The sequence below is a fragment of the Podarcis pityusensis genome (genome assembly GCF_964106645.2).
Source record: "Podarcis pityusensis genome assembly, chromosome: 7".
NCBI classification, from domain to species: Eukaryota; Metazoa; Chordata; class Lepidosauria; order Squamata; family Lacertidae; genus Podarcis; species Podarcis pityusensis.
Genome location: NC_138031.1, coordinates 49,669,432 through 49,684,694, shown reverse-complemented (window position 1 = coordinate 49,684,694; position 15,263 = coordinate 49,669,432). Strand labels below are relative to the sequence as shown.

Below are 15,263 nucleotides of genomic sequence, written 5' to 3'. Positions count from 1 at the left end.
CGCTTCAAGTCTCCGCCTGCTCGTCCCTCTCCCCCCCCCGCCCCCTGGTCGGTTGACAGGTCTGGTCGCTAGACGCGGGCCTCCTCCTCCTCTCACGTGGCCGGGAAGGGTGGGAAGCTGTCACGCGCGCCCTGAAGGCGCCACGGGTTTGGGTTTTTGGCAGTCAGGAAGGAATTCTCCCCTCCGGAGGAGGTGGGTGGGGGGATACTGTGTGGTACTCGGGGCAAACCGGAAGGAGAAAATGACACCAAAGGGTTAAAGCATCGGGAGTCTCCAACAGCGGAAAAGGAGGCGGGCTGGGAACTGTTGGTTCCCAGCATGCATCGCTCCCTAGCTCCTTCGGAGGTTCGCTGGACGTTGCATGCTGGGAGTTGTAGTCGCCAAACAAAGGAGAAACGGAGTTGACTTGGGTTAGAGAGGTAGCCCGTCTCTGTTCCCTCTGTACATTCAGTGCTGGGGACACTTAATTGCCCCCGTGTGGCAGGAGTGGCCGGGTTAAATGCTTAATGTTAAATTCGAAACAGATAACATGTTTTGCGCTGAGGATCAGAAAGAAAGGGAAACTGGATTTATTTATTTTTCACTTGAGTTCTTTCAATAACGCTTGCTTTGTTATTTTTACCACCGTAAATATTGCTGGGCTGGACATAAATTTGCAAAAATCGCACAATCTGTTTAGCAGAATAATCCTGCTCACTCTCTTTGCCCAGTTTCCCTTGGCAAAGTGTGTTTTTTGCACCTTGAGACCTTGACCCCTCTAACTGAGGTTGGCACAAGGGTGTGGGTGTGGAAATACTGATAACAGAATTATCTGAAAATATATAAAATTCCAAGCAATTGCACATACTTTTATTGATAAGCAGCTATCACTTGGAATATATGGTGGGGAACACATCAGAATTAAACTGCAGTGGTAATAAAAATATACTGTATAAGGAATAATAAAAGCATTGGCACACCCATTGCAGACATAGTAGAATTACAATCAATGTATCACATTTAAAATGAATATATGTTGTCACAATGAGAACAAAATATAGATGTTGACATACCCAATTGTACAGGGAACCCTGGGGGGAAAAGGAGAAAAGAACAGATCTTAGGGCAGCCACTAAAATGTAATAACTGACCAGAAATTGTTCAGTTACAAGCATCTGAATTCAAAATACAATTGTGCCAATATTTGTTTAGGTACAGGAATTATGAGTCTTGCTCATAGCTGTCAGCGCCATGTCCCACTGCTGTCCCTTATTGATGGATGTCCCTTAAATGTCCCTTAAATGATGTCCCTTAAATTTCAAAGGAAGCAGCTCCTCTCCCTCCCTCCCTGCCGGCCAGGGAGGAGGGAGGCTCCAACTGTGTTGCTTGGCTGTGTTGCTCACCCAATAAGAAGTCTAAGAACGACTGGGGGGTGGAGCTTGCATGCCTTGTGTGTGGCTAGTTAATGCAAGCTGAGGGGCGTTTTGAATGCTGGATGCCATTTTGTTGCATGTGCTGCTGCAAACTTTGCAGTGCAAAGCCAGGCCGGGGAGCCATGTTAAGTTGAGGCTGCATAGGCCTTGTGGTGCATGTGATTCAGATTCTATTCAGTTGAACCTCTGGTTACAAAATTGGTTGGACAGTGTTCTCAAAGCTACCAGCATGAGTTTGACCAGACTGCAGGAGGACAGGAAGACTGGAGTGCCTGGAACAGGTGAGGCTGCAGGTCCCTTATTTTGGCTGCTGGTCCCTTATTTTCAAATCTGTAAGTTGACACCTATGGTCTTGCTCAGGATGCATGACATGTTAACCACAGTCCTATGCTTGTTTACTTAAAAGAAAGTCTTGCTGTAGTGCTCAGTGGAAAGCTCCACTAGAATGTATACAGCAGAACAGGAAACATATCACCAAATCATAGAGAATGCTGGTGTGGTTATGTGCAGGCACAAGGCAGCTACCAGAGGCAAGGGTCTTTTCTTCAGAAAAAAATAGAGCAAAAAGGAACACAAATTTGCCTTTAAAGTGCAAACAGGCAATAAGGGATGCAGAAAAGGCATTGCAGTGGGATTGAGTGAGATTTGGTTGCCCTGATGGATATTTATCAAGAACGGGGCAGGAATTCAGCAGGGCTCTTATTTTATTGATTTGAAGGTAAGGCATTGGCTTGCAGCCCAAATCTCCAACATAACTCAACTGAGTTAAAAAATAATAATAATAGGACTTTTGTTAGGGTTATTTTTTTTCTGAAATGTCAGTATGACTTTCATTGTTTTCACAATCCAAAAAATTGGGACGATACAAATTTTTAAAATACTGAATTTTTAATGTAATTAACCTACTTCTGTTCTTACTTTTAGTCCACATTCAGTTTATTGCAAATATCTTACGTAATTACATGCAACTAGTTCCATATCAAGAAGTACTATTCTTGCATTTTTATCTGAGGTGATTTATAAAACATTTATTCCTTTTCAGTCAGCTTGTATAGTTTTATAGATGGAATCTTTGACAGTCTCCTGTTGAATTATTAATAGGGCCACGGTATGGGTGATACTAATGAGAACTTGCTAGATTGGAGCTTGCAACCGATACAATGTACGTGTCTCTGCATTTTGTGCGTGATAGGGAGAAAGAGGGGGAGAACCTTTTCCTACTCCTCCAGATCTTGTGTGACTTGTAATCATAGACTCAATATAAAGTAATATTAAGCTTTAATAGTAGACAAAGCTTGCGAGTAGCTGTTTCTGCTGCTTTATGCATCTTGCCATGGTTAAATCCTTTGGGTTGCCATGTCCAGACACTGGTACCTTTAAGAGCTGCATAACATGAAACTTTCTGCCAATTGCAGCACTTTTCCATTACAGTACTAATATTGTAATGAGGACTGCAGTATTAGGCAAAACCTGCCATATTATGGAATTCTTAAAGCTACAGGACCCCTCTCAGAGCCTTGACTCAGTACATCCATTTTCTCATCTTTTGCAATCTGCACTGGTATTCTTTCCTGAAAGTGCTCAATGATTTGTGCTGCTTCCCTCCCCCCAAAACACCCCAAAGTCATAATTCATTGATGCACAGTAATAGATGTAGAGCCAACTTGAAAATATAAATGGCAGGTAAGTGGTTTATCTTTGGAACAGACTAGTTTTTACATGCAGTGGGCACCATGCAACTACCTCAAGCCTACCCATAATTACATAGAGTGACTGAGCTGATATGTGAATAAGGAGGGAAAAGCTCTTGAAGCTGAGCTTGCTGTTTAATTTCAGGGAATCTATTTCACAACTCTGGTAGGTAACCTAAGTGCTTTAACAGACTTGAATGAGCAAGTGGAGGTTTGAAGTACATACAGTATTTTATCAGATATATTACCAGGAGCCGTAACAGGTCTTTGAGAAATCACAGGTGTATTTAAAGTGACACTCCTTGATAAAGCTCTACTTCGCTTTGATATTTATTTTTTGAAGTATGAAATATCTGTGGTGTAGTGGTTAAGAGCGGTAGTCTCGTAATCTGGGGAACCGGGTTTGAGTCTCCACTCCTCCACATGCAGCTGCTGGGTGACCTTGGGCCAGTCACACTTCTTTGAAGTCTCTCAGCCCCACTCACCTCACAGAGTGTTTGTTGTGGGGGAGGAAGGGAAAGGAGAATGTTAGCCGCCTTGAGACTCCTTAAAGGGAGTGAAAGGCGGGATATCAAATCCAAACTCTTCTTCTTCTGTTTACACACACACACACACACACACACACACACACACCTCTAAGACCTTTAGAACTGAAAAAGAAAATTGTACCTTTTAATATAAAGAAACAAAAATAAATTATTCTGCACTACCTTATTTGGCAGTGATCTTGCATTGATAGCAAAGTGGTTAACTTTTTAATGGGCTAGTTCTGTTTCTGTCGCTCCATAGGAGATGGATCCACACGGCGTGTCGCCATAGTATTTTGAAATCATATTTAGTCTCTTTTACAAGCTTGTGTCTACTAACTGATCTGAGATCAAACTACTGTTATTACATATCTGTTACAAACTATATAATAGCACAAGCCAACTCATTCAGGAAAAACGTATCTGTGTACTAGCCCTGTAAGAGTTGACATTGCTTTTACAGATGAAAGCATTGATTCAATATGATATAAAATTATCTGTCCTTATCTTTTACATCTATCAAGCTTCCCTTATACTTCCTACCAGACCAGAAAGCCCTGAGCACTACAACAATCCCATTGTTGGTCATTCAGTTTTAGCATTAATAATTCAGTTGTAAGACGGGACTGTTTGATATTTAATGCATGTAAATAATTTTGTGTTTTCTTTCTATACGCAGCCACGAATCTATGATAGTATCTTTCTTTCTTCTACCTTTATTGTATTATTTTTACTTATTGAGGCATTTTAATCAATAATTAACGTATCTCAGATCCATTCCTGCCTTGCAGCTGGATTGGGAGTTATTATTCAGATTCGAAGATTCTGCATTTTTCAACTGTTATTGGGTACCAAGAACAGTGGAGGGAGCGCTCTTGGTAGTTCCTGCACCTTCAGAAGTTTAGAGGCACCAACCTGGGAGAGGGGCCCACCTTATTTCTGTGACTTAAGTTGTTGTAAACTGGTATTGATATTGTGTTGCGATGTTGTAACCCATCCAGGGGGTGTATGGTGAAGGACAGTTAAGTGGTGGTGGTGGTGATGATGTCATAAACAACTTGAGAGCAGGACACTTACAAGAGCCTCATCTTCCCTACTGCCTGATGTGAGCCTTACATTCATCTCATAAGGACCTCCTAGGGATGCTACAACTACTGGAGATTTGACTGGCAGCCACTGAGGGTAAGCCATTTCTGTAGTGGCACTCTTTTTTTGCAGACCCACATCTTCTAAACTTAGGCAAGCACCATCCATGATGGTATCCCTGCACCTCCTTAAAATGTAGTTATTCGACCAAGCTTTTGCTGATGCATAATTCTGGTTTTAGCTGGCTTTTACACTTCTACCTGATTGCAGCTGCATTTTACGATGTACTTGGTTTTCTTTTTTTCGTGTTCACCACCTCAAGACCTGGGTGGCAGGTAGTATAGAAATGTTCTTTAAAAATATAATAAACAACCCACAGCAATGTCTTTCCAGGTGTATTTGTGATTTTATAACCCCCTTCCAATACCAGAGCTCAATATAAGTTAAAGCCTCCAGAAAAAAATAGTTTCAAGGATGTGTGAATAGCCAGAGGCATCTTAAATATGGCACCTGCTTACATTTATGGGAAAGTAAATCCCACTGAGTACAATGAGACTTATTCCCAAATAAGTCTACATAAGACTGCAGCTTCATATCTCACAAATTGCATTGGATGTGCAGCTGTTTTATTTAAAAGGTGTAGAAGGAATGGTCGCAAAAATGATTTGCATAGTTAATTCTTAAAGTTATATTGTCAGATTACTTACAGACTGCTTACAAAAGTTTTCAGTTGATTTTATGCAAAATGGTGGAAGAACCAAACTTTTGCATAGGCTTGTAAATGCTTTTCTATAGAGAAAAGAATGTCCATCAGGAAATACAAGTGCTTTCTGTTCTGATCATCGTTCTCTTTTATTTTTGTCATCTAATAAAGGCAAAAAGGTGCAAAAATTAAGAATATTTATTAGTATCATTCATTATTGATTAAATAAAAAATGATTGTTTTAGACACAAATCTTGTTTCTGATCATACAATTACAATATAGACACAACAATATTAAAAGATTATAACATCTCATACATAACCACCAATGGGTCCAGCCCATTGAAAGCCCTTGCATAATCAACACAGAGTGATAGTACAAAGCATTACACTGGAATTTATTGCTTTTCTGGGTTTAAACAAATAAGATGGAATAAGAAAAAGCATATGTCTACACAGAAATAGTGCCATGAGCACAGAAGCACAATCACAATTGTATGGATGAAATCAACTATATTAAATATTATTCACTTGTATTATATTGAAGCACACTAGATAAATCTGTTGCCATTTGAAGATTCGTCTCTTGTTCTGCAGCTTGCTGCCATCGGTCAACAGATACATGTGAACTATTATGCTATTTTAACACTTTAGACTGGCAGATATAAATCAAAAATCCTGGGAGAAAATGGGGACTAGACTCAGGGAAGTGCATCATAAGAGCCCAATTCACCTCCCCTCACATTCCTTTTGCTGGAAATGGGGCAGCCCCTGTCATCTCTAAAAGAATCCTAGTGGAGCGATTTGGGCTTTTGGGATGCATGCCACATCTTCAGTGTCCAATTCATTCTCCATTCATGATGTCTTTCTGAGGCAGTGGAATATAGGCCCCTGTGCCATTGAGATGATCTTTTCCAGAACACCATCAACCAGGATCAGCCAAAGTTGTTCCACCAAGCCAAGCAACTGTTTTCACTAAGAGGTAAATAAAATATGCCAACTTCTTGGTCAGCTAACATAGCTCTCTTGCTCCAGGTGGCATGAGGGATGCAGGAATGAAGTAAGTCCTGTTGAGTTTAATGGGACCTTTTAAAAAATAAGTATGTTTCTGATTGTATACACTAGAAATGCAAACCAGAATTATTCAGTAGAAATAGCTACCAATATATATAGAATGATACATATGTTAATATACATATTGGCATTTTCTGCACAATGCTCTTGTCATAAGGAGACTTTTAAAAAGCGATCAAATGAGTACTGCTATACACAAATGTTATATGGAATATGTTATCTATACAACTGTTCTTGGCTTACATCTGCTAATAAGGACCAGATATAAATCATAGCTACAGTAACAATATGCTGCTGCCCCCATATCTGTCTGGAGGTGTTGATGCAATTGCTTTAAGAAGTCATATGTATGAGTTCAACCATTAAGTCCAAATCTTAATATCTGAGGGATTATGAAGCAAACAAACACAAAGACAACATATAAATAGACAATTCATGGTTTTCTTTTCCTTCAAAAAGCAGTTCATTCATGTGATTCCAGAAACTTGTATTCATTCCAACTAAAGAATGACTCTCTTGAGCTGAAAACTCATGATATACTGGATTTGCAGATTATGCTATAGCTATGTTAGCACTTGTTCCACTTAAAGTATTCCAGACACACATGTCGGGCTAGCTGGTCAAGACGGGCATTTTGTACTGTAATCAGATGATGTCACCTACAGATACAAATATTTTCCAGAGTTGCTCTATGACCCAGCCAAGCACTTAGCCAAAGCTCTGGTCCACATCTGTATAACATTAACAGTGTGGCATGTGCTGGAGATTTTGCATTGCTGTTGAGCAAGAGTAGGAAGCAATAGCCAGTATCTCTTTTAACCAGCAGTCGTGTAATGTGCCCTACTGCAGCCTGCATTGTGTCAACATTAGCAGTCATATTCTACCACCATCCTACATCCTAGAGGTTCTTACCTGCAGTTCAGCGGCATATTCCTTCCCAACATCAGTGACAATATCATCATGACACCAAAATCACCATCACATTAGTCATGGGATCAAGTCACTTTTTGTCAGATGTTCTGTGACTCTATGGCCTTGCTGTAGGCCAGATATATTTGGAAATGCCTTCTAATCACCAGTAACCATAGAAACATCAGGACTGCAAAGCCTGAAGTTCAAAATGTGGGGGTGGGGAAAACCATGCCACTCCCAATATAACACCAGCTCTACTCCTATACCTGGTATAATCACCATGCCAACTAAGAGTGGTAGCTCCTGTTAAATTGGGACCTAGCATAATATTGATTACAATGGTCTATTTCAAATCCAAAGGAGGGAGAATCTAAATACCAGTCATTGTGCAAGCTGCATGCTATCTTATGAAGGGGAAATGGGAGAGGGAAACCTTTTCAAACAGCAGCTTATCAATAGTTGCAGTGTTGAATATACTTGAATGTAATTGCCACAGAATAAACACTACAGAAAACTGAAAATGTGGCTGAAGTTCTGCATTCTGCTTGGTATATAAATCCCTTTTATTTTAATGGACTTGAGCATAGAACCACTTTTCAGAATAGGAACAGATATTAGTTGTGAAAAGGTAAAAGTCACTCCTGTGCACAGCTAAAGCCACATCCTGTATAGCAGTACAAGTGATGCCCTACTTTTCTCTCATTTGTGATTTTGACCTTTCATTCTGAAACAAATGACATTTTACATTTTGTCCAAATGATCAAACCTAAGAAAAGCCTGTTGAGACTGGTATTATGCTTCCATATACCTGCTTAATCTTGGAAGACCTTGTCAGTGTCTCCAGTTCTTCACACTTTCCTACGCCACTGAATTTGTTAAATACACGAAGATAACCTATTTTCTCTGCTCTACAGGCTGTTACTATACTCTGAAGCTCACATTTTATCAAATAGGTCTACAGGAGATAATAAAGCAATTTCATTCCACAGAAATGATATACTTGAGACCAGGTCATGAGACATGAGGGTTTTGTGTATCAGCTTCCAGGGCCTAAGTAGAGAATGCTCATGCAAAACCACCTAATTCCTCTTATTTAAGCTGTGCTTCTGGTTTGGGCTACTATATAGCTATTCTGGAGTATATCGCTTCTGAGTATAGCATTTTTGCTGGGCTCTGAAAGTTAGACTACTATGAAACAAATAATGGTGAACTATGCGCTGACAAACACACATTTCTATAGTTCTGTAAAGTAATGGAGTTTCAGTTCAGTTGGCATGAAAAAACAGTTTTGCAATAAAACAGTTTATCCATAAAACACATAAATGCACCTACTCTATAACTTATGATGGGTTATACTTGCTTCTCCCAATCAACAATATTATGCTCTCGTATTATAAATATATACATTATGCCATGTATATGCTATATACATTAATAGAAGACACGTAAAGCGACTTAAAGGTAAAGGACCCCTGGACAGTTAAAGTCCAGTCAAAGGCGATTATGGGGTGTGGCACTCTTCTTGCATTCAGGCTTAGGGAGCTGGCGTTTGTCCACAGACAGCTTTCCAGGTCATGTGGCCAGCATGACTAAATGACTTCTGGCTCAATGGAACACTGTGATGGAAGCCAGAGCGCACAAAAATGCCATTTACCTTCCCACCACAGCGGTACCGATTTATCTGCTTGCGCTGGGATGCTTTCAAACTGAACAGCCATATACATTAATAGAAGACAGGTAAAGCAGCTTGTAATAATTTGGAATCATATCTCGAATGCTTTGTAGCATTTCCCCCCCTACTCCATCTTTTATAATATTTCATGCAAAACTGGAAGACATAATTTCATTTAAACTGTCACCATTGTATACCATATTAAATTTTAAAAGTAATTAAATGTGAAGTCATTCACGGTCTGCACTGTATTAGTGATGGGTTTTGCTTTGTCTCCATTTGCAGTATCATGTATGGACCCATTCTATTGCTTGTAGAATTGATTTAACATTTTTACAGTATGAGATCTAAGCAATTTCATTTTCCTTTTTTTGTTTTTGAAATACTATTCCCCTATGGAAAATGCTACTGTTTTCACAACTGATCTCTTCCGTCATCTTGCAAGCAGAAGCAGAACTGAGGTGGCAGAAACTATTCCAACTGCGGGGGTGGGGGGGGGAATGGGGATTATATAGCTAACTTTGCACACACAAAAGGTCATTCTGGTTTATCATAGGAAAAGGCACATTACCCAGAACTTTATGATTTTGTCATTTGACAGTTTTAGCTCCCAAAAGGGGCTTTCTTTAGCCACTGGTAATGTGGTTCACAATCTATTCAGGTAAGAATACCTATGTATGTGAGCAGAGAAGAAAAATATTACTTCTACTTATAAGCTGGGGATTTTCAGTTCCCCCATTTCTGTAGAAGCCCCAAAACATCACCAAAAAGCAAGAAGTACTCTGGAGTAGCATATCATGCAGCTCAATGGGCTTCTCATGGATTGCAAAATTGACTGGCTCCTCCCATGCCCACATGAAAGCATTTTCTTTGTGACTTCAGTACATAAAATATGAACAAGCAACTTAATAGCAATGTATCAATTCAATAAACTTGCCCAAAGATTGAATCAGTATTGTGCGTTATCTCTATATACAGTGTCTGAGGGCATGAAAATAACCTCTCCTGATGCTGTATTTGCAACCAAACTGCATTTATAAGCTGTTGTGGTACAATCTATATCAATTCACTGCACAGAAAGTTATTCTTCAGCCTTCAACAGCTTCAAGGTAAATGCTAGAATAAGGCAACTACCCTTTCTCAATCAACCACGAAAGGTGCATGTTGCAAAACCTATAGATATTTAAAGACAATCAACTGCACACTTCTTTTTTCAAACAGCAAAACACTGGCTTTTGAGGCTTAGGTTGTGATGTAGCCATGCCACACTTCCCAGGATTGTGATCAACAAGGCCATGCACAGATTTTACTAATGTATTTAGGTTGCTTTCTTCTCACAGATCAACATTATTTACGTCAGTGCTACTTACTCCACCACTTTCAACAACTTGAAACAAAGACAGTGGCAAGACTGAAATGAATATGGCAACACACATAAAATATGTGCTACTGTTCTTACCACTGTTTTTATGGACTGGAGTCCAGTGGTTGTTATTGATGCCACATAATTTGGCTACTTCCATCTGCTTATTTCCAGACATATCATTGGCATCAAATGCCAGTTCAGTATTTGTAAGGTGAAGTCCTTTAAAAGCTGATTTATACTTTGTGAAAAAGGGCAGATGTGAACAGAGCTGGGTTTGCTGCTGTCTTGTCTACCTTCAGTCCAGTAATTGAAACTGAAGGAGACAGAAGAAGAATTTAGTTCATTGTATCAAACTATGGAGCAGGGAAAGACACAACTACTGACAGATCTTCATAGCACTGCATCGCCACCAGATGGGCTTTAAATGAATTCAAGTATCTGGAGTGGAAGGTATGTTATCCTATTCATTTTTGGCTTCTGGAACAGCGTCTGCTAATCATTTTTACTATGGTAATTGGATGTTAAATGCAAACATTTTGAGTTTACAGTGCTACACCCTCTCTCGACTCCTTTAAGACTTCCTAATGTACTTAAAAGTGTCGAGTTTGCAATTACTGCTTTTACCTTTCAAGTATAGAAGAAACTACAGCTTTAAGCTAAAAATTACCAGAATTTTATTATTTTTAAAAAATTACTATTATTTTTATCTATTTATTGTTCAAAGATAGCTACCTAATTGGCACCCTTTTAAGTTATTGCTTTAGAAACAAAGTCACAGAAGCCAAATCTGGTTAGAAAAAAAGATTAAGAAGTACATATCCTTCACTTAGTTAAAATACCATAGTATGTTTTTTCATAAAGGTCAAATCAGAATATTGTACTGAAAATGTAACATTTGCTCTTATCAACAAAAGGCTTATTTAAAATACCCATTGGTTTAAGCAGATTATTCCAATAATCTGAGTCAATATTTTAAACAGTTTATTGCTAAAATGAATTGTCCACTTTAATTGTGCAGATCCAAGACCTTTCTCCTACAATTCCAATGAAAGCACTGATATTACTGCTTTTAGACAAGATGTTCTGTCATTGAGTTTCTGAAGTCTGTAGCTCAATAAATAAGCAAATGATTTCTTTTCTTTTTTCAAGTAATGCAAACCAGGTTGAGTTGGTTTAACAACACCGCTTAGTTGTTTGTGCAGTCTGCTTTCCAAGTTTTATCGTCCCACTGTTGCCATTTTCATGAGTTTCCAAGGGTGGAATCTGTCGACCTAGACATGTTGAAAAACAAAACACATGCAAGTGTTCAAAGCCTGGTATGTTCTTTTAGGACCAAATTGCATTCAACACAAGGGATCTGTGAACAGGAAATTCCACGGTGATTTGAAGCCGAGATAATCAGCTAATAGTAAGGGCACAAACAGAATTGCTGCTTTGAAGTCCCTACAATTAGTTGTTCATCGGGGCTTCAAAGCCCTGCACATGGCCCTCTGTAAGCAACAACAAACAGCTGATTATCAGTGCTTGCAAAGAGCCACTCAAGGTGCTATGCAAAGTGTTTTGCAATACTCCCACTCAGATGACTGGTGGTGCATAGAAACCCCTTTTTCGGGACAACTTAGTCTTTACCTGCTGAGAGCATACAATATCACATTTTGGGCAGATACTGTAGGTGTGGCTTAGACAAAACAGGGAGGCCTGGTGGGCCTAATTAGGACCAAGGATGAGAGGTTCTCCATCATGGACAGAATGTTTTTACACAAAAATATGATTGAATATTACTTGTGGATTTCTAAAGAACTCAGGATCAATAAACTAAGTAACAATATATTGCCAGATTTTTTGCTTCATGTTCTAGGATTTTTTTAATGGTTTAATAGAAAAACTAAGGCAGTTGCCAATTCACTCATTCTCTGAAACATATGGCAATTTCAAGTTAAGGCACCCTTTGGAACGTCTGTATCATGTAAGATGCCCATCAAATTTGCAGATGACACCAAACTGGGAGGGGTAGCCCATGCTGCAGAAGACAGAATCAGGATTCAATATGACGTTAACAATTGGAGAACTGGGTCAAAACTAACAAAATAAACTTCAATATAGACAAATGTAAGATTCTACCCTTGCACAGGAAGGACCAGCTCCATGTGCAGAGGAGGGGGACCAAAATTATCAAGGGTCTAGAAGCCAAGCTTTATAAGTAGAATCTGACTAATCAGGAAGAACTTTCTGACAGTAAGAGTGGAACTGTCTCCCTCAGCAGGTGATGGACTCTCCTTCTTTGGAGGCTTTTAAACAGAGGTTGGACAGCCATCTGTCATGTATGCTTTAGTTCAGATTCCTGCACTGCAGGAGGTTGGAATGGATGGTCCTTGGGGTCTCTTCCAACTCTACAATTCTATGGTTCTATGTAAGCAGAAAAGATCTTAAACAATCTCTAATATTGTGCTTAATAATAATAATAATAATAATAATAATTTATTTATACCCCACCCATCTGAATGGGTTTCCCCAGCCACTCTGGGTGGCTTCCAACAAAGATTTTAATGTATTTTTAAACATCACCCATTAAAAATTTGCCTAAACAGGGCTGCCTTCAGATGTCTCCTTGCACCCCCACTTTTTCTTGGTCTTTCAGTGGGAGGCAATACTGTGGTATGTTATACAGAATGTCATGGTCATAATTAACAATGCAACCCTGGGGCAATTATCTCTGAATGCTCGTATATTTAGACTTGAACCATAATCTTTGACGGCCAGGCAATTTTATTTTACGTACATGCCACACTTCTTCTGAATTGCTCTGAGCAAGTTAGCATATGGTTCATAGGCGTTCTTTCATCCAAGCATCTTACAATACGAGACCTGCTTAGCTCTAGCAGTAGATCTGCATTATAGTCCTTGTTATACACTCTGAGTTCCAATTAAATTAAAGAGAACTGCATGCATTAACTGCATATGCCAGCCAAGGCTTTTAAATCAGCACCTATCCTAGACGCTGATAATTTAAGTGGCCTAAATTAAGAAGGGCCACAGCTCAATATCAATGTGCATGTTTTGCATGTACAGTGGTGCCCCGCAAGACGAATGCCTCGCAAGACGGAAAACCCGCTAGATGAAAGGGTTTTCCGTTTTGGAGGTGCTTCGCAAAACGAATTTCCTATGTGCTTGCTCCGCAAGACGAAAATGTCTTGCGAGTTCCTGCAGGGTTTTTTTCCTTTCCCCCCCCTTTTTCCCAGCCGCTAAACCGCTTATCAGCTGATGGCTAAGCCGCTTATCAGCTGATCTTTAAGCCGCTTAACAGCTGATGCTAAGCCGCTTATCAACTGATCTTTAAGCCGCTTAACAGCTGATGCTAAGCCGCTTATCAGCTGATGGCTAAGCCGCTTATCAGCTGATCTTTAAGCCGCTTAACAGCTGATGCTAAGCCGCTTATCAGCTGATCCTTAAGCTGCTTATCAGCTGATCTTTAAGCCGGCTAAGCCGCTAATACTGTAGCGCTAAGCCGCTAAACCTCTAATGGGCTTGCTTCGCAAGACGAAAAAACCCGCAAGACGAAGAGACTCGCGGAACGGATTCTTTTCGTCTTGCGAGGCACCACTGTACAGGTTCCCAGCTGCAATTTGTAGCACAGGGTGGGGAGCCTTTTTCAACCAGAGGGCAGCATTCCCTGCTGGGCAGCTTTCCAAAGGTCACATCCCATAAACTGGGATTTTGTCAGTTGCACTGTTCAATGTTCATCAAATTCAGTTAGACTTACTTCTGAGTAGGCATGGTTAGGATTGCACTGTAAGTCACTAACAGAGATTTTGATAATGGGAGGCTCTTTCCCACTTAGAAATAAGTTCCTTTGGCAGTAGCTGAATTACATAAATTATTCTAATGTACCATTTATTGTACAGCAAGGATTTGTTCAACTTTGGTTCCTATTTTGTGGTACATTTGGTTGGTTTCAAAGAAGCATGCTGTTAACATAGACAATAGTTTTAGGCATACTGTATAATTTAGCAATTATATAATTTATGTAATTTAGCAATCCTATACATATCTACTTAGTAGTAAGATTTATTGAGTTTGATAGGGCTATATACTAGGCAGAAGTATATAGAACTGCAGCATTTATTTATGCTATAGATATAAGTATTCTAACTAAATTAGCTAATTTGTATTCACTCCCTTTTTGTTGATGCATCAGCATACTATGAACCCATGAAATGAAATAAATGTAGTTATTGACAAGTATGGGTCTGCATTCTTATGATTTATTAGATTTACGCTGCTTTACTTAAGTATTTAGGCTGCTTAATGATTAAAGATTTGGAGAGGCTTATTTACTACCCAAACACAAGTTACACAGGCTGCTTGCTCCAAACCACTCATCTTCAAAAACCACTCAAATAGGTCATGTTCTGCACTATCAAGGAGATTTGGGGCTGAGTTTATCATAAGTGAAGTTCAGGTCTAATCTTTCCATAATAAAGTACACTTCAAGCTGACAGATCAAATGTACTATATTGCACTGAAATCATAGATGAAATTAGCTGTGGTAGCCTCTTGTTCCGGGGGGCGGGGGCGGAGAGCGGGCTTATATGTTCTTTTCATATATTATTGCCCTTACAAATCTGAGAGCTTTGATAGTCAAATAGTGCTAAATTATGGCATCTTCTCAGTTTTGCTTCTCTTTGTTTAAACTTCTATTGTTTGTGAAGTCCACTTTTTATATGTCACCCTTTGTTTGCTATGGAAGCATGAACATGCAGCATATTGTCACAAACTTCTAAAGGAATTCTTCATAATCTGGGCAGAGGAGGTGGGCACAT

General features: G+C 39.5%; 1 protein-coding gene across 3 annotated transcripts in view; it reads right to left on the bottom strand.

The window, feature by feature from the left end:
* Window positions 1-5,599: 5,599 nt before the first annotated feature.
* Window positions 5,600-15,263, bottom strand: part of RAB31 (RAB31, member RAS oncogene family) — a 51,409-nt gene continuing 41,745 nt past the window's right edge. For all 3 annotated transcript variants that reach the window (XM_081014321.1, XM_081014323.1, XM_081014322.1), the window contains exon 7: window positions 5,600-11,714. In XM_081014321.1, the coding sequence (XP_080870447.1) occupies window positions 11,617-11,714 (98 nt within the window). In that variant the 3' untranslated portion in view covers window positions 5,600-11,616. The remainder of the gene's footprint in view (window positions 11,715-15,263) is intronic.